The sequence below is a fragment of the Ursus americanus genome, chromosome 8, assembly GCF_024610735.1.
Source record: "Ursus americanus isolate L20-20 chromosome 8, mUrsAme1.1.p, whole genome shotgun sequence".
In the NCBI taxonomy this organism is placed as follows: domain Eukaryota; kingdom Metazoa; phylum Chordata; class Mammalia; order Carnivora; family Ursidae; genus Ursus; species Ursus americanus.
The window spans coordinates 25,265,964-25,285,715 of record NC_142134.1 but is presented as its reverse complement, the minus strand read 5'-3'; the positions used below and the strand labels follow the sequence as shown (position 1 = coordinate 25,285,715).

The 19,752-nt window shown below is 44.6% G+C and overlaps 1 protein-coding gene across 6 annotated transcripts in view; it reads right to left on the bottom strand.

Moving 5' to 3' along the window:
- NAAA (N-acylethanolamine acid amidase) overlaps positions 1–19,752 on the bottom strand; it is a 34,370-nt gene that overhangs the window by 13,766 nt on the left and 852 nt on the right. For all 6 annotated transcript variants that reach the window (XM_087864078.1, XM_087864076.1, XM_045789778.2 and 3 more), the window contains exons 2-9: positions 19,555–19,719; positions 16,168–16,294; positions 12,248–12,338; positions 8,341–8,417; positions 4,456–4,628; positions 4,245–4,307; positions 3,411–3,477; positions 2,979–3,007 (exon numbers count right to left, since the gene is read on the bottom strand). In XM_087864078.1, the coding sequence (XP_087720204.1) occupies positions 2,979–3,007; positions 3,411–3,477; positions 4,245–4,307; positions 4,456–4,628; positions 8,341–8,417; positions 12,248–12,338; positions 16,168–16,294; positions 19,555–19,719 (792 nt within the window). The remainder of the gene's footprint in view (positions 1–2,978; positions 3,008–3,410; positions 3,478–4,244; positions 4,308–4,455; positions 4,629–8,340; positions 8,418–12,247; positions 12,339–16,167; positions 16,295–19,554; positions 19,720–19,752) is intronic.

Below are 19,752 nucleotides of genomic sequence, written 5' to 3'. Positions count from 1 at the left end.
ACTGCCTAGCAAGAGACCAGAACAACAGGAATCCATGCACATGCATGCACACACGCACACTAGGACCGCTTCCCCTCACTCCCTTCAGCTACCTCTTGTTCCAGACACCAGCTGGGAGGCATGCTCAAAGCATCTGGAGCTGGGCTGTTCAGGATTAGGACGATGTAGTGGCCCAAACTGTGCACCGGCCTGAAGACAGCACCGTAAGTGCACGCGGAGCTCGTCCAAGGGTAGTGGAGATTCCCTGAAGAAGGGCTTCAGCTATTTATTTACTTTGCTCATAATTCTGTTCTCCCGTTTCAATAGTTTCTCCGCTTACAGCCACATCAGAGGATGGAGTTCTAGGGCAGGTGAGTGTAAGTTTGTAGAACAGCACAAGGGGGCAGCATTGAGCTGTTTCTGTTGCAATTTCTTTCTGTTCACTTCGCACAGTGAACAGCCTTCCTAGCCAGGAATCATTACAAGGAAAGGGCATGAGAGTCAGGGATCTATGTTAATTCTGGCTCAGTGGTAAATATCCTTTAAATTCAGTTCCTCGGGGCACCTAGGTGGCTCAGTCGGTTGATTCTTGCTTTCAGTTCAGGTCAAGATCCCAGGGTCTTGGGATCCAGCCCTGCTCAGCGGGGAGTCTGCTTCCCCTCTGTCTCTCTCCCTCTACAAACCCCCCCCCCACCACTTGTGCACCCTCTCTCTCTAAAATAAATAAATCTTAATAAAATAATAAATGCAGTTCCTCTTGGATTTTCAACTACACAACAGAGAAAAATATTACTTGGTTAACTACTTATAATTTCTAACAATTCTATTTCAACAAAACATTTCATATGCCATTTAAACATTCATAGCCTTTAACTCAGTAACCCTACTTCTGGGAATTCAGCCAGGGAAAGTAATCCAAAAGCAGGGGGGTTGGGGGGCATGTACAAATATGTTTATTTAAGAGTTTTAACAGAGGAAAAACTAACAACTGGAGAATGCTTAACTCAACTATACAATATATTCAATTGGCTATGTGTACCTATTTAAAATTATAAGAGCTGTTGACAGCATGATCAATGCTTTCAAAAAATATAACAACTATTGGGGTGCCTGGGTGGCTTAGTCAGTTAAGTACCTGTCTTCAGCTCAGGTCATGATCTCAGGGTCCTGGGCTCCAGCCCTGCAGCAGGGAGCCTGCCTCTCCCTCTCTCTCTGCCCCTCCCCCTGCTCCTGCTTTCTCTCTCTCAAATAAATAAATAAAATCTTTAAAAAAATATATTTTTATATATTTTATTTCAATACTAATTTAATACTGATTTTAAAAGATATAATCATTTATATAATTATTTTAAAAACTATAAGAACATACAAAAAGGAACACCCCTATTTTTAAAATGAATATTAGAAGGGCAAAACTGTGCCATACTGGAAAGGATACAGTCAATTGTGTGGTGGAGACGGCTCCTACAGGCTGGTAGAGCCAATTGTTACCCGCGCAGGAAGTTTAGAAGTCAATCAATCATAAGCCTGAAAAAGGCCAGGTGGGAATATTTACACTATGGAAGTCAATAAATGCTACAATTCAGGGGGGTCTTTGATTTATTTTTGGGTGGCCCCACTCTGCACTCCCCACCCAAAGAGCTAGTCTGGTAGCATAACATTGGGTATCATTTGTTACCCAAAAGCTCATTTGTTCGAGGGGCAAAGTACTGACTAATTTGTTTTTCTGTATTGGCTGTCAGAATATAGTCTATAGAATGAATTTTTTCGTGCTAATCTTTTTATCAGGCCCTACTTACAGAAAAAAACTTTCAAAGAGACAATTTGAAGATATATTCCTCTTATGGTACAAAATGAAAAGACCACCACCAGCTTTGAAAATGTCATAAGAGCTAAGGAGTCTTTAAGTACCTGTATACAAAAGTTATTCCAGAGGCCATCAGGAAAACCGTGTTGTGTTTGTGTAAGACAGGCTCATTTCAAAGAAAAAAAATCAGTTGGGTATTTGAAACTAAAAATCGCTTTACAGGTTTTGTCTGTGTCAGGCTATTTCCTGAAGAGGACCACTTTGGTATTCTTGCCTTGGAGAAAGCAGATACAACGAGAAGGTAGGAAATGCTGGGTTTGGGAAGTACCGAAGGAAAGGAAGGACATAAAGCTGCTTTGACTCGCAGATGCTTCCTCTGTCGTTGTATTAATTAAGCCCCACCTCACAAGCAAAAGAAGGTGTCTTCAGCCCTGAGGAGCTAATTCTAGGAGCCGATAAGGCAAAGAAGCACCACCTTGAGGAGACAAGGAGAGCAGGCTGTTGGTCTAGGCAGCTTGGCTTTTATGGTGACAAGGGACCTTCAGAGGTTCCTGTCCAAGTCTCGTGGCTGCCTCTCAGGTTTAATGAAGAGCTTCCTGTGAGAGGAGGAGCTTCGGCCCAGGGGTTCACGTCAGGGGACAATGTGGGTCAAACCCTGGGCCACAGAGCAAGAAGCCACCGCTCACAGAATGCTCCTATCAAGGGTACAGGCTAAAAGAGAAACAACAGCTTCGATGCTGAATTATCCGTAGACCGAGCATGGTGGTGACAGAACGTCTCAGGAAGTTAAAGGGAAGCCAACGGTGTCTAAAGATTAGTTCCAACAGAGTGAAATTAAGGTGCTCATAATCGGGGGAGGCAGTCCCAGTACCAGACTGACTTACGATGAACACATCACTGCCCTCCTCCTTCTGGACCACTCTATCCTCCTTACCTTTGTTTTTCTTCATGGACTTCTCACCTGACTTATGATATATTTGTTTATGAGCCCCTCCCCGCCTCCTCCCTACTCCCCGCCGGCAGAATGCTAGTCCCATGAGAGCAGGGACTCGGTTTGGTTCACTGCTGTACCCACAGCACCTAGAAAGCCTGACCCGTAGAGGCCCCCAGAACCCTGCTCAGCCAAAGAGTACGGGAGTGAGTCCCCCATTCTGGGTGATGTATGAACAGATGCGTTGAACGTGTCACTTACTTGTTATAAACTGGAAACACTGATAAAACCTGCATGGGAAAAAGATCATATTACAAAGACTATTAAAAGGTAGAAAAATATCTATAGGAAGAATAAAACTACCTAACACTCTAGCGTGTCTTGGGGTGACAGAGCTACAGACTTTTGAATCCTTTCTCCTTTTAAACAATGAACATATATACAGCTGTGTCTTTAACAGGCAGAAAAACCTAGGCGAAGAGGGATACTTTAACAATACTGAAACGAGTTCACAAAATGTCATCGGACTTTTTAAAAACGTTTTCAACCAGGTGAAACTCTGACTCCAACACTTCATCTACCACCTTTGCCTGATTTCAGAGAAGATTCTTTTCTTTTCTTCTATTTAATCACTATTAACAAAGACAGCAAACACCCTGGGTAAACGCTGGTCATCACGGCACGGTAAGTTACCTGGAAGAGCGTCTCCAGGCTGAGGTTTGCCTGGCCCGTGGCATTAAGGGCTTTGATGGCAGGCGTCCTGTAAGGAGAAGGGTCAGAGGTTACTTGGCACTTTAGGAAACCCTGAATGCCACCAGCTCTCGTGCTGGGAGCCTCCGTACAAGGCCCAGCTGAATTGTCTCCCTTTCATGAAAGCAGATTCCGGCTCCCGAACATGCTTCTTGCCCGGTCTCAGACCACCCTGGTAAAATTAATTCACCAGTCAGGCCCATGGCACCGTCTGCTCCAGGAAGCTGGGAAGGAGAAAATGTACTGCGACGAAATTACACAGTTGCCACCAAACACGTGGGGCAGGAAAGCCAGGAGGAAACACCTAACTACCTGCTGCTTGGGGATGCACGGACTTATAAAATGTTCAAAATTAGAAGGGTCAAAGAAAGCCCTGACTGGTTTGTTTATTTATTTAAGGGAAATGTTTTTCTTCCAAAAAAGTCTTACATAGAAAACCGTGATTCTTGTCCTACCACTTTCTTTTATAGCTGCGTAAGCAGAGGCATAAGAAGCCACCCAGGGTGTCATTAGCTGAGCTAGCGGTGTATAGGATATAGGGCACCTGAGCCTGAGGCCAGGGCCAACCTTACCCTCCAACACCCACCCAACTGCCAAGCGGCCCTCCCCCACACTCCCCACTACACTACACCGTCCCGGCCAAGACACTGGGGAGGCCCAGGTACGTTTTCTGGGAAGGGGTAGCACCTGTAGTCCTCTCCAGTTCTTCTCATAGGAAGGGCACATTCTCCTGACCCCAAGAAAACACCGTAAGCCAGGAAGTGTATCGAGGCCTACCTTCGGTCATCCTTCTTAGGTACTGGCTTCCAGTGGTCGTAATTCGTCTCAACCCGGAACCACCTACAACAGAGCACATCATCTTGTCTTACCCGAGGTCATTCGGCACATAGCTAAAGAAAAAAATATATAAAAACAAAAAAATACCTCTCGTTTCACCAGTTGAAAAACATTATTGATACAAAATGACCAGAGTCTTAATTCTACTCACGCTCCATTTAAAGGATCTAGAGGCCAAATGTCTGCTGGGCCATTTCTGTTCCTCGTGATGACCACTCCCTCCCGGGGAGACGTACCACCGACAATATAGTAAACATCAGCGATAAGGGGAGTCTTGGCCAGTTTATACACAGCTGCTTGAAAGTTTTCCGACTCGCTCAGGGTCTGAACAAGAAGAAACACCTGCATTAGCACCATCACCCACGGCAGTTACCCACACCAACTGACGGACAAATGGGCCGCAGCCCATTCTCCTGATACGTTAAGCCATGGCTACCATCTTAAACCGCTCTGACCTTATCCTCCTGTCATCAGGGCTCCCGAGGTGGAAGGAATCTCAGTGGGGAGCCAACAGCAGCAGGACTTTTCTCACAAAAGGGAAGAACCGTTGACAAGTTCTAGGCCTGCCTCACCAACCACGGGCCACATGCTTTCTAGGCAGGTCACCTTCACAAAGGACTCCCATGTTTCCTCATTCATTTGTTCTTTCAACAGTTCCCTTCTGAATACCTACTATGTGCTAGGCACTGTGCTGGTGTGCGGACAGAGCAGTGACTATGACTGACCTAACCTTGTTCACTCCAAATTTCCCAGAATGACAGGCAAGTCAACGGGCAGTGGTGACACAATGTACGGAGTGTCACCATGGGAGAAGCAGTTGCTATAAAAGCCATAGCAGGGGACCCACCCTCGCCCAGGGCATCAAGGGAGCATCCCAGGGAGGTACCGCACAAGCTGAGGCCAAAGGGACATAGGGAAGTCAGGCCGGTGAAAGTGGTGGTTGTGGGTTGGGTGTGGGGGTGGGGAAGACAGTTCTGGCTCAATGGAATAGTTGAGCGAAGGCTTGGAGATGAAAGACAGCATGCCACAGCAGCGCAGTGAGAAGGGTGTTCAGATACCCCCGGGGTTCAGGAAGACTTCCAGGGTCTGTGGCATGGACAGTTAAGGGATCGCTTTCCACATCTTCAGCTTCCACAGGTGCTCCTTGCTCCAGCTGATCTGCTCAAGAACGTCCTGCGGAAGGGCCTGCCCTTCCCACCTGCATCTTCAAAATCACTCTTCACCACTTTTGGCAAGTATGTTTTCTGCTCACCCATCCTGAATACTGCCGAGGCACAGTGTCAGGGGTGGGGGTAAAGTCAAACAAAAGAACAATTCAAAATATTAGCGTCTGCAAAGGCGCCATCATTCAGCGCCATAAACCATCACCCCGAGGCAGGGCTTTGTGGACCCTTGCCACCCTTGCTGTTAAGGGTGAGGTATTTAGGGTTGAACTGGTTTGTTCTAAACTCGGCAAAATTATAAAGGGAGGCAACAGCAGTCACGGAACATTGTTTCATGTCACCAACGCCATCCTGCAAGAACTACCAAGGAATTTGTGGCCTCTAACAGAATCCTATGAGAAAAGAGCCAAAGAACATCAGTAAGAAATACGGAAGGCGGTGGCGACTGGTTTCATTCAGGTGGCAGAGGCAGGGTGGGTCATGCACCTTATCTGTCTGCCTCAGGAAATGATGGGAACTGGCGGTGACTGCTCATGGGTATGGGATTTCTTTTTAGGGAAATGCAAATGTTCTAACATTGATTGTAGAGAAGGCTCACAACTCTCTGACTATACTAAAAACCAGGGAGTCGTATACTTTAAATAGATGAATGGTACGGCATGTGAATTGTACGTCACCATGCCTCAGTTAAATACACACCTACCTTATGACCCAGCAATTCCACTCTTAAGCATTGACTCAACTGAAGGGGACATACGTGTTGACTAAACGCCTTGTACAAGGGTTTCTATAGCAGGCTTATTCATAATGGCCCAAGACTGGAAACAACCCAGTGTCTATCAACAGGAAAATGAATAAATTGTGGCATATTCACACAACGGAATATTCTTCGGTAATAAAAATGAACGAGTGAGTGATACAAACAACATGGATGAATTATAAAAGCACTGGGTGGAGTGAAAGAGAGAGTCCGTACTCTAGGATTTCATTTATACATATTCTAGAACAGGCAAACTTGTCTGTGGTGACAGAGGTCAAAGAGTGGTTTCATTAGAGGAGGGTGTCAGAGGTGAGGAATTGGCGAGAAGGGAACAGGAGGGAAATTTCCAGGGACTTGGAAATGTTCTGTATCTTGTTTTGTTGGTGCCTACATGAGAGGATAAATAGGTGCACAATGGTCAAGACACAGATCCCTGCACGTCACTGTATGTAAATTCTATCTAAAACATTTAAAAATCATTTTGGTATTTAGATTCCACTGGATAGATTTAATTCTAGTTTCGTTTTTAAATGGCAACATTTGAAATACACTGGATTTTTTTGCCGCTTTTTAATCTTACGATGAAAAGTTTTAGGGGCGCCTGGCTGGCTCAGTTGGTAGAGCATGGGACTCTCGATCTCAGGGTTGTAAGTTCGAGCCCCATGTTGGGGTAGGGATTACTTAAAAGCAAAATCTTAAAAAAAAAAAAAAAAAGAGAAGTTTTAGAGGTCATCTTAAAAAGGTATGAAGGATACACAGTTTGTCAACATATTTAGGAAGTACCCAGGTAAGAAGCTGAGGAGAACTCCGAGTCCAGAAGGACGAAGATCATTTAGAGCAAGGCGAAGAAGGTCCAAAAAGGCTAAAGCTGGGCAGGGCCAGATTCTGCACCAAATGTGGTCAAATCACAATTTATACGTGGCCTGGAACTCCGCAGTCTAATAGGTCATACAAAGCAAACTTTCTACCGTGTGCAGAACTACTCTCTAATGCCTTTGTTTTGCTAATTTGGATATTTGCAATGGAGAATCTTAAAGGAGGATACATTTTTATCTGCAGAAAAGCATACTGTGGTCTCTTATCTCCATCAGTTATCAAGATAAGGCTATTGGCTAAAACTGTGGCCTGTAACAAAGAGTCTCTGGTTGACCAAACTTTGGCTAGGCTCCTCTGAGCCTTTTCCTTGACAAAGCCTTAGCCTTGGCCTATAACGACTTGAACAAACAGAGTTTCTAACAGCTCAAGGCTACATCCCAAAGGTGACCCTGGCCCCTCTTCTAGTGCCTGCCTGAGAAAGTAAACTGCCCAAAGAATTTACTGTTTTGTTCCAGCCCATGCTTAAAGATAAGGCTCCTGTTTTCCAGTCTTTGCAGGAGGGTAGGAGGATAACTTGGATGAGAACCAGTTAGCAATCCCAGATAGGTTTGACATGGACGATCCCTCTTTTCCACTTTCTGTAATTTTTCACTTCTCTGACTCTACTGAGCCCCTGTTGACACCCCTCTCTATTCCCTCATTCTCCCTTTAAAACACCTGGTCACCTCTGTACAAATCAAAGTTGAGTTCAGTTCACATTGGACACGGTTCCCTACCACAACAGTACACTACTGATTAAAATCTGTCCCTCCCACTGATTTCTTTTTATTGAGGTATGACTGACATATAACATTATATTAGTTTCAGGCGTACGATGTAATGATTCAATATTTGCATATATTGCAAAATGATCACCACAGTAAGTCACCATGTGTCACCGATCCATAGTTACAAAATTTTTTTTTCTTGTATAAGAACTTTTAAGAGCTACTCTTAACAAGTTCCAATTATGCGATGTAGTTATTATTAACTATTATCACCATGCTGTACCTGGCATGCCCATGACTTATTTTATAACTGGAAATTTATAACTATTATTTTAACTAGTGTCCTGCTCTGTTTGTCTTCCATACTCATTACCACAAAGGTTGATAGGCATTTTGCAAACCCTTAGATGCTATCCTTTTAAGGAAGTTCTTACATGAAAAATAACATTGTTAAACGACAGAACATTACAACACGAACACACAGAAGATGAAGTTAGGGTGTCGGGGGGCTCAACAGTAAAAGTACTCACAGCGCGGATAAGCCAGCTGACCGGATAGTGTCTCTGGAAAAGGGCAGCGATCACATTCTCCCACCACCAGCCTTCATCTGCCGAGTTGGGGAAGAGACAATAAGCATAAATAGGAATTGTTACCCAAGTGCCACATTTTAAAACTCCTTGTATCTTATTTCTTCCCCATAGTACAAGCTGATGGGAGAGAAAAGTTGGTGGATGAAGAGTGATTTTACTGGCATCTAGTTTTCAAAGATAAAGCTTAAATTTCATGGCACCCACAGAAACATGTAATTTACATATACATACAAATATCCAGGGATTTGGAAATATTCTCTGTGTATATACATGAATGTTCTGTATACACGTTACATATACATAATCTTTTGTGCCTAGAAGCAATGATATATGTGAAAGGGAATAATTCGATTAATCATCGCAGGCAAAGCAGAACCATGTAGCTATCAACAGAAGGGGCTCGATAAGGATTAGGAAGACGACAGAGAATATACCTTTCAGAACTTTAAGTTTCATTTGAGCTCACATTTTTTTAAAATACAAATTTACAGTCATTCTCCAAAATTATTTTTTTAACATCTTTAAAAAAAGCTTTGTTGGGGATTTACTTCCAAAGAAATATTTTCATTCAAGACATAAGCACTGAGCATCTGCTATGTGCTGTATGGTGATCTGGTCCAGACCCTTGGAATTTAACAGCGAACAGAAGAAATTAGTATACCATTTAGCACACAAGATTTTGGTAACTGTAATAAAGAAAATAAGACAGAATAATGTGAGTGATGAGGGAGGATTCTTTTTGAGAGGAATGTTAAGGGTAGCCTCTATGAGTTGTAGACATTTGAGTGAAGATGGGCAGAACATTCCAGACAGAAGGTGTGGGTGTCAGGGCCCTAAGGCCTTGACAAGCTTGGTAGATGTCAGAAAAAGAAAGATGCTGGTGCCAGTAAACGAGGGAGAAGGAGACAGGCATAAAATGAAGTGTAGCAGGTGGCCACGCAGAGTCCTGAGGTCAGTCAGGACTCTGGAGTTGTTAGGAGTGAATTGGAAATTCAGTGCAGGTTTTAAACAGGGGACCAACCTGATCATGCCGGCTGCTGGGAAGAGGAAGTAGAGGAGGGTAAGAAGCCGAGAGACCAGGCGAGCCTCTATAGCAGCACAGGTGTGACGGCAGCTAGCCGAGCGGTGCAGGTGGACAGGGTGTGCAGGGAGTCTGGTTTGGGTGGTGGAGCTAAGACCCAGGGAAGGACAGGTCAAAAAATTCTGGTATAATCAGTGCGGTGGAAAGAAGTGCCATACCCTGAGACACGGAAAACCAGGAGAGGAGCAGGTTTGGGCAGGGGCAGAGTGAGGGCAAGAAGAGGGGAAAAAAGGGGCGCCTGGGTGGCTCAGTCAGTTAAGCATCTGCCTTCGGCTCAGGTCATCATCCCAGGGTCCTGGGATCAAGCCCCGCATGGGGCTTCTCCCTCTCCCTCTGCCCCTCCCCGCGCTTGTGCTCCCTCTCTCTCTCAAATAAATAAATAAAATCTTTGTTAAAAAGGGGTGGGGGAGGGAAAGAAAAAAGCAAGAGATCTGGGTAAGCATGCCCAGGGTGAGACCCCGAGCAGCCATCAAAGTGGAGAGGCTGAGAAGGTGGCTGGGTACTCTACTCTGGGGCTGGGAGGTCAGGCCCGGAGATGGGACAATGGCAGCACGTGCTCCACGGTCCCGACTGCGGCCGCTCTGGCAGCTTCACATTCATGAAGCATTTCCTCCTCCTCCCTTGCTTTCCAGGTGAGGAGACTGAAGCACAGGGTCAGCCCCGCAGTGGCGGTCGCCGAGCCAGCAAGTGACAGCCCGACACAGAAGCGGGGCAGGCTGGCTCTCGAGTCTGAGATCTTACCTGCTGGGTGGTTGGTGAAGCCTCCCCAAACTCTACGCCATTTGTTGGTCCCCCTCCTATCCCTGCCTTTTCCCGGGGGTGTGAGGGGGTGCTCAGAGGCCCTGTTAGCACTCTCCATAATGTCCAGAAACCTAATTGAATCTCTTATCTCTATTAACCGGCACATGGTACCTTATCGTTTGGGCATTTTGACTCAATCTCAGCAGACTAAAATAGAACTAGTTTTCATTAAAATAAGGATAAACTAAGCATTAAAAAGGCAGTTTGACAGTATTCACAGAAGAACTCAGTTATTTTTAAACTGCTCAAACCTACTAAGTGGTTCTACTAACCACTTATTAAACAATTGAGTCACAAAAGGATGGAAACAAAGCCCAGCCTTTAAACACACACTTGTTTACAGACATTCTGTGTAAAACCTTGGTAACTGTCATCTGTGGTTTGAGTACCATTTGTTGAGAATCAGTCTCACAATGGGGCACTTGGGAGGCTCAGTCAGTCAGGCATCCGGCTCTTGATTTTGGCTCAGCTCATGATCTCAGGGTCTTGAGATCAAGCCCCGTGTTCAGCTCCTCACTCAGCACGGAGTCTGCGAGAGGATTCTCTCTCTCCCTCTGCCCCTGCCCCCTGTTCTCTCTCTCTCTCTAAAGTAAATAAATACATCTTTTAAAAAACTAGAGCATCAGTCTCGCTCATAGTTGACTTTTGAGAAGATGCTGAAGAAACCCATTAGGATAGAGAACTGACTACAGGACACTGATCTATGCTCAGCCAGCAGCCTCCTGTTAAAGCCTTATGTAAAAAGGCAAGAACAGACCTAACCAAGGAAACAGCAACGTGAAGTCAAGCAGGGTCATCCAATGACCAACACTAAACGCGATGTCTTTCTTCTTAGCTCAGCTGCAAGTTCCTGAGGACAGAGACAAGTGCTTGCCGACCTCCGGGTTTCCCATGCTCTGTGGAACTCACAGATGTCCCCTGAGACCTGGGGAATGGCAGCGGGGTTGTATAACCAACAGAGCAATTGGGCCAGGCCTCGGGAGACCAGTTTGAGAACCACCTTTCCACCTGCCAGCGGTCACTTCACCTCCCAGCCTCAGCTTCCTCCGCCGCATCATGAGCGGGGTTGATACTATCAGCCCTGCCTAACAGGACGGTCGTGAAGGTCTACGGAGAAAACTGACCAGAAAGTGCCCAGTAAGCTGTAGAGTGCTCTATCTATAGCTGTTGCCTGTAGGACGCCATCACGTAGCCTCTACATTACTGCAATAGCTTCCTAACAGTCTTCTGCTTCCATGTCACCCCCACATGATCTGATTTCTAGGTAGCAGCCAAAGTGATTCACTTCCCGGCCTAAAACCCTCCTAGGGCTTCCACTGCACCATTACACTTAAAATCCAAACTCCTCATGATGACCCTCACCACGGCCTCAGCCTTCCTCTCCACCTCTAATGCCAGTCCCCCATGCTATAAGCACACTACCGTCTTTTTGTTTCTAGAATCTGCCAGGAACGTTGTGTTTCTAGAACTCCCCCAGCTTCTACAGACCTGGCTTCCGGATCACATGACCTGTAGTAACTGCCCCACCCCCTCCACCGTTCTCTATCACATCTTCCTGTTTCGCTTTCTCTCTCTTTTTTAAAGACTTATTTATTTATTTGAGAGACAGAGAGAGAGCACGAGCAGAAGGGGCAGAGGAAGAGAGAATCTGAAGCAGACTCCGGGACCTGATCTCACTTCCCTGAGATCATGACCTGAACTGAAACCAAGAGTCAGATGCTTGATTGCACCGACTGCACCACCCAGGCGCCCCCTGTTTTTCATTCTCTGCAGCCCTCATCACCACCTGAAATCATCTTCCCGGCTTATATGCACACTGCCCAGCTCCCCCGACTGGGCTGGAAGTCCCTGCTACGTAGTGTAGTCCGGATTCGTCTGCATGTTCAGCTGGGGGAGCAAATGAAGTACCTGGATAGAACTGACCAGGAATATGGCTAAAAATGCTCAGGAAGTTGTTTTGATTACCTCGTTCGTCGCCAGAAACTGTAAACTTGTACGGACTCTGACCAGTCCATAATCCTACATAGCCAACAAACGTGGTTCCTGTGAATGCAACCTGAAATCAAGAGATAGGTTATCATTTTGCCATTCCCACCAAAGATACAATGAAATCGTCTGTTTTGTCCCACTCATGGATTTTTTTCTTACAAGTTCCAACATAATAAAAACTCTTAAATAGCCTTCTGGAAGGTCTAACCTGGGAGTTCCATGGATAGAAATCAGTGGGTCTGTGATCTTGGATGGGAAAAAAGGTACTTATTTATTTTCACTCATTTCTAACTGAAATTTCACTCCTTCAGTAATGGATACATGCAACAAATCCTGTAGTCACAGCAGTGCCTACGACTCTACCACCAGCAGATATTTTCACATACGTAACGCTATCATACCTACCTTGACATGATTTCATTACATATCCTGAGATACCATTCATAATTATCATCATGGGAGTTATTAGGCACACGGCTAAAATTTACTATTTAATGTGCTAAGAAAAAGTGTAATATTGAAATGGCTATATTCCAACATAACTGGTTTTCTTTGTAATCCATGCATTTTCTGTTATGCATTATAAGACATTCTGAGAAGGGGTCATAGGCTTCACCAAAGGGGATCATGCCCCAAAGAGACTGAGAAACTCCATCCTAGAAATACCAAATGGGCTCCGATTAAAAACTTGTGTTGACATGATCGTAAGAGACAAATATCATGCATCTTGTAAGCTCTGTGAGGTAAGAGGAATAAGTGACACTGTTTGTCAGTCATAATCATATCTAAATTTTAAATATTAAAGAAACTATTTTACAGGTATCTCACATGTAATCCTCACGGTTATCCCATGAGTTATAGGGATGACTTCCACCTTCAAGAAAGGTAACAAGCGCCAATGACTGCAAGATACCACTACCACTATATGACTATGAGCAGAAAAATCACGCTGTAGCAGTTACCGCAAATACCAGATTTCATTTCTTAAAGAGATACTTAAAATGTGCCTGTTCAATAAAGGCTAACCAATATTTTTTATTTTGAGAAATAATTAGGTGTGGGTTAATATTTTTCCTTAGAAAGCCAAATCTTAGGGGTGCCTGGGTAACTCAGTTGGTTAAGCATGTGCCTTCGGCTCAGGTCATGACCCCAGGGTTATGCGATCGAGCCCCACATTGGGCTCCCTGCTCTGGGGGGACCCTGCTCTCTCTCTCTGCCCCTCCCCTCCAGTCATGCTGTCTCAAATAAATAAATAAATAATCTTAAAAAAAAAGGTGAATCTTAAGTCTGCAATCTTTTTAATCATTTATTTCTGCTTCATCTGGTTGTAAAAATAATTTAAGATGGCTAAATCACAAAGAAAAAATGCAGTGGCCTTCATTTTATTTATTTATTTATTTATTAAGATTTTATTTATTTATTTGACAGAGAGAGAGACAGCCAGCGAGAGTGAGAACACAAGCAGAGTCAGTGGGAGAGGAAGAAGCAGGCTCCTAGAGGAGGAGCCCGATGTGGGGCTCGATCCCAGAACGCCGGGATCACGCCCTGAGCTGAAGGCAGACACTTAACGACTGAGACACCCAGGCGCCCCCGGCCTTCGTTTTATAAATGACTTCTTCCTGGCTCATTGAGGGCTTTCTGTGAATTCTCCCCACTTCCATTCACAGCAGTAAAATGGGCATAATTCTACCTCACTGCTAAAGCCTTTAAGGAATATAATTACATGAAGAAAAAAAAAGTAATTATACTGTCACTTCATTCACATCACACTCCGATGCTCATATTAGGATCACTCTTGAAGGGCAGAGCAAATTAAAGTTTGAAAATCAAAATCACACTGTAGTTTCCAAGATATTTGATAATACGTAATTATAAATGATTCTGGGGTATAATTTGCAAGCCCTTTTATCCTGCGGCTCTGAAAACCTGTCTTTATTTCTAAATGTCTACGCTTTCCACTGTCTCTGCCAAGCCGGTTAATATAAACGGACCCCTAGCTGCAGCAAGAGACTCTACATCACAGTCTAAGCCTGAGTTTGGAGGGAAGAAAGCCATGGGGCTTTGGTCCTGGCTCTGCCACATCTCCCCCACGTGGGCTGGGGCCACGTCCTCCATGTAGGGTCTCTGCCTCTCCCCCGGGAAAATGAGGATGAAAATGTTGATCTGTGCCCACTCAGGGGCTGTGGAGAGGATCTAAGGAAGAATGGTATGCGAAAATACTTTAAAAATTATGAACAACATTCAAGAATAAAAGATTAATTATTTTGTGGATAACCTGTCCTTATTTTACCAAAACAATTTCTTGGCCATGAGCCCTTAGCATAAAGACGATACTCAAGTGTACACTGTTGGATTTGGTAATAATAACCTGGGCACTAAGAAGTCAAGCCACACCAGCAGACTATTTTTCATGGGCGCTCCAGGACACACAGGAACAAGTATTAACAGTTAGGGTGAGGTCTAGGGATGCCTGGGTGGCTCAGTTGGTTAAGCACCTGCCTTCTACTCTGGTCATGATCTCCAGGTCCTGGAATCAAGCCCTGCAGTGGGCTTCCTGCTCAGCAGGGAGTCTGCCTCCTTTTCTGCCCTCTGCCCCTCCCCACTGTTTGTTCTCTCTAATAAATAAATAAAATCTTTTTTTTTAAAGGGTGAGTTCTAGAGAAAACTGTTGAAATAATTCATTTTTACTGCATTTATTCCTTTGTCTACTTTGAAGAATTTCTGCTTATTGTAGATAATGGAGAAAAGCATAAAGTAGTCAATGAAAGTAATTATTGTCCCATCATCCAGTAATAATTGCTAACATTTTAGCAGATTTCCTTTCGGAATTTAGTATGTGTGCATATTCCATTGTTGTTACCACTTAAAACCATTTTTGAAGTAATTCTTCAGCTATAAACCAAATTGTTACCTGCGGCGAAGTAAAGGAATGAAATGGAAAAATGAGAAACTTTCACTTTAAGTATTTCTGTATTGTTTTAATTTTTATGAGAAAAAGTTTGTGTTTGTAAAAGCAGATGACCAAGTACGCATTTAATAAATGAGTTTGTAGTATTTGTGACTCAACCCCTAAACGTGAAGAACATATGAAATATAGTCCTTGTCCTTAAACAGTGTCCCCCAAAGCCAAAATCTGGCTTTGGCATGCTGTTACATGGCAGTACCATGCTTTGTGTACTCAATGAACATTGACTAAGGCTCTCTCTCCAGATGTTTACCCAGGAATGTGAAAACAGTACAAATTAGGTTGTATTTTTATGATGAAAATAAAGTGATCGAAGTATAATTTCTTAAAGATCATACTTAGGAGAGTGCTGTGGGTCAATCATACTTATAGAGTGAAGGACCATTTATTATCCGGCCACTACTTACCAAGCATTTATCACATGCTTTGCATAGATTACTTCATGCAACCTTTAGAACTACCTCCATAAAGTAATTAACCTCTCTGAGCTGGAGTCAGCAAAATGTGTCTAATTTCCCATGTTCTCAAAAGAAGGAAGTGACAGAAGCAGAATTCAAACCCAGGACTGTGGGACCTCAAAGTTGGCTGTTTCTAGTAGCCATGACACCACGCAGCCCCTTCCCTATTCCAGAAGCAGCCTCAACACGGGACAGCAGAGAAAGAGCTGAGGTGGACCACTGATCTTACTCCAGTAGAGATTTCCCTAAAGAAAACCGGTTGACCTCTTTAAGTAAATGCTCAATAATAATAAATGACCCCTCCTTCCACAAGCATAAAGGACACAAACTTCTCTTGTGGTTTTGTTTTTCCAGTTTGATGTTTTCTGTACCTTAAGCGGAAAACACACTTAAGCAGCAGGCCATGCTCGTGATTGCTAACTTTGGTTAGCAAGCCTCTCTGATTTCTGAATCTTATAGTGTACAAACTGTACCTGCCCATTCTTTAAGAACTGCACATCCACGGTCAACTTGCGCAAGAAATTTCCAAAAGGATAATCCAGATTCCGGCCATGGTAAATGTGGCCTCTGGAGTCTTGAGCCACAATACTGGTGCAGAATCTGAGAAAACAGAAAAGTACAATATGAATGAATGAGAAAAATAAGATAAAGGGCAATGAGGTTTCATTTAAAAAAATAAATCCTTAGAGCCAAACAATGCTTCTCCTTATAATGCATACATATGATAGGTGATCCTTGTCAAGCACATGGATGCACAACGGGACACAACTCACCAGTGTTCACTCGGTGTTTCTAGACCGTTGCCCTCAGCCCACATGGCACTGAAAACATATCGAAAGAGAATTTCATCCTAAATCTAAAGCTGAGGGGTGCCTGGGTGGCTCAGCTCATTAAGTGCTGCTTAGGCTCAGGTCGTGATCCCAGGGTCCTGGGATCAAGCCCCGCATCTCATCGGGCTCCCTGCTCAGCCAGGAGCCTGCTTCTCTCCCCTCTCCCCCCACTTGTGTTCTCTCTAGCTCTTTCTCTCTCTCTCTCAAATAAATAAATAAAATCTTTAAATCAATCAATCTGAAACTGACCCATTGGCTCAGCTAGACCTGTGAACTTTGCTTATTCCTCTGTTTGGCAGTATGCAGTCTATTTAACATACCATTGAAAGCTAGTTCAAACTCACTTCTCTTCTATGAATTTCTCAGAGCATGTACAATGGCACTAAATCATTCTGTTTCACAAATGTTTCAAGTCTGTCCTCTTACAGAAAACAGTCAACTCTTTAAGGGCTTGGCAGTCTCCCTGTCCCCATCAGGGCTCCCTGCACAGAGCTAATAAGAGAAAAGGATCTTTTAAGAACTCCCAGCGGGGGCATCTGAGTGGCTCAGTCGGTTAAGTGTGTATCTTCATATCAGGTCATGATCTCGGGGTCCTGGGATCGAGCCCCGGGTCTGTCGGGGTCTGTCCAGGTCTGTTGTGCCTGTCTGGGGCCATCGGGCTGCCTGTTCAGCAGGGAGTCTGCTTCTCCCTGTCCTTTCTGCTCCTGTCCACATTGCTCATGCTCTCTCTCTCAAATAGATTGAAAATTAAAAAAAAAAAAATTAAAGAACTCCCAGCTGGAGAGAAGTATTTTGTGGAAAAGAGGAAGAGGTTTGTTAAGACATCTAAGTGTTTCTTCTGAGAATATATAAAGCACGCCCAGTTCTGGGGAAAGAGATGTACATCCACACAAATGAAACCAAGAGGAAGTATCCTGAAGGGCTGTTGGTCATTTCCGAGTAACAGAATTGTGGTTAATTTTTTCTATTTTTCTGTATTTGCTAATTTTCTATAATGACTGCATATTACTTTTATAATAGGAGAAAATAAATTTACTTTTTTTTTGTTTGTTTGTTTAAAAAAGGAAGTTTGGTTAGTTTTTAATTTTTTCCAAGCTTTCTGGTCCTCAAAGAGTTGATGTCAAACACTGGAAGTGGCTAACGTGAAGTTTATGGGATCTCTCCCAGACAACTTTTCAAAACTGGCAAGACAACAATATTTCCATGTCAAGCCAAGTAGTTTTTTTTGTTTTTTTTTTAAGTAGCTTGCACGCCCAGCATGGAGCACAACGTGGGGCCTGAACTCATGCCCCTGAGATTGGGACCCGAGCTGTGATCAAGAGTCGGACACCCAACTGACTGAGCCACCCAGGCGCCCCTTAAGCCAAATATTTTAGCATGAGGTAGCCCACAAGCACAGGGCCAGGAGGGGACCTGTGGGCTTTAGGGGAGGGACTGCAGTGCCCTGCAGACACAGCTTTCAGCAGCAGCTCTGAGCACTCACCAGGCTGCTGACTTTCAGCAAGTTTTCCCTTCCGAAGGTTGGTTTCCTCACAACAGGTACTAACCATCTCCAGGGCCTGGCACCCAGTAGGCTCAGTGAAGGGTAGCCAGTATTATTCTGATTCAAAAAGCCTTACACCAGAAATGTGAACAGAACATTTCCTTTGTTAATTCTTTTTAAGATTTTATTTATTTATTTGAGAGAGAGAGACAGAGATAGCGACAGAGATAGTGAGAGAGAGCACAAGCCGGGGAGGAGAGGGACAAGCAGGCTGCCTGCTGAGCCGGGCTCAATCCCAGGACCCCAGGATCATGACCTGAGATGAAGGAGCTTAACTCTGCTTTACCAACTGAGCCACCCAGGCACCCCCCCCCCCCGCCATTTTGTTAATTCTAATGGCATCTGATGGTGCTTTTTGTTGTCAGGCAATTCCATATATACCTTAACATCAAATCCAAAACTTAGGATGTTTTTATTAGAACTGTTGCTTAAATCTGCGTGAATACAGTAGACTCCAACAACAACAACAACAAAAGTGGAAGTAAAACTTTTTTTTTAATTGAGAAAGCCACATGTCAGAATGGGAAGAAGACGGGGGTAGGAGATGAAGAATGGCAAAATTAACTTGGTTCAATTGAAAAGCATGTTAATTTAACAAGTCCGTGTCTCATGTGTCTTTAAACATTTCCCTAAAGAGGAAGGCACTCCGTGCTTCCTAATGTATCCTGCCCAGGGATTCAGGGAAGATACCAGGGGGCAGTAAAACTGCCTTATCCTAAGAACCCTTTTTTCCCCCATATCTGTTGGCAGCCAAAAGCTATTAAGTATGTCACTAGATAAGGCTGGTCTGGTGGCAAAACAGTAAGTCCTGAAGGCAGAAACCAGGTCAAACCTCTCTTACTTCCAGGACCTACTACTGAGCCAATAAGACTTACGACTCCCTTTGCACTTTGCCTGGGATCAACTACACACTCCTAAGTGCTTTCGCTTTTGTGTGCTATTTCATCCTGCCCACTCTGCCTACCAAATACTGGCTCTATTAGCCAGAACAGGGTTCCCTGTGACCCCAACCCTGGCAGAGACAAACTCCGAAAGAGAAGTCAGGATCTCCAGCCATGACAAACATGCAGAGATAAATGCAGGGGGACAAATGAGTGCTGGGACGTCCGCCTGCACTATAAGGGTGCAGGGTCAGGGGGTTACCTAGACGGTCCATTTGAGAGTGGGGTTAGTTCTAAAAACTTCCTGTTAACGTACATGTTGAGTAGAGTTTGGAAAGTGGAGTACTACCTGAATTGGTGGAGGGAGAAAGAGGGGCTTCGGGTAGAGACATTCAATGTTGAGGTCAGAGAAGCGGCTTTCCTTCTGGAAGCTCATGGTCTGCTGCTCAGATTTACCCAGAGAGGCAAAGAGGAAGCACCGGAGGTTTTTGGGCAGCCCAGTCACCACCCAGTTCTTATCACACTGGAACTATGTCTCCTCCCAGCCAGGTGTGGCAGGAGTCCCTGGTAAATCCCAGTTAATCCACGCTAGTGTGGAACACTCACGCGGTGGACTCGTAAGCCAGGTTGAGGAGCAGGCAGTCAGCCAGGCTGTAGTTCAGGACTTCGCACATGCCACGGATCTCGTCGGTGAAGGGCTGGGGCAGGAAGCGCGCCAGCTCCTCGACCACCTTCCCAATCAACGCGTGGACCCACTTGGGGACCTTATTCCTAAAAACGAAGAACCACGAGGGTGTTCGATCT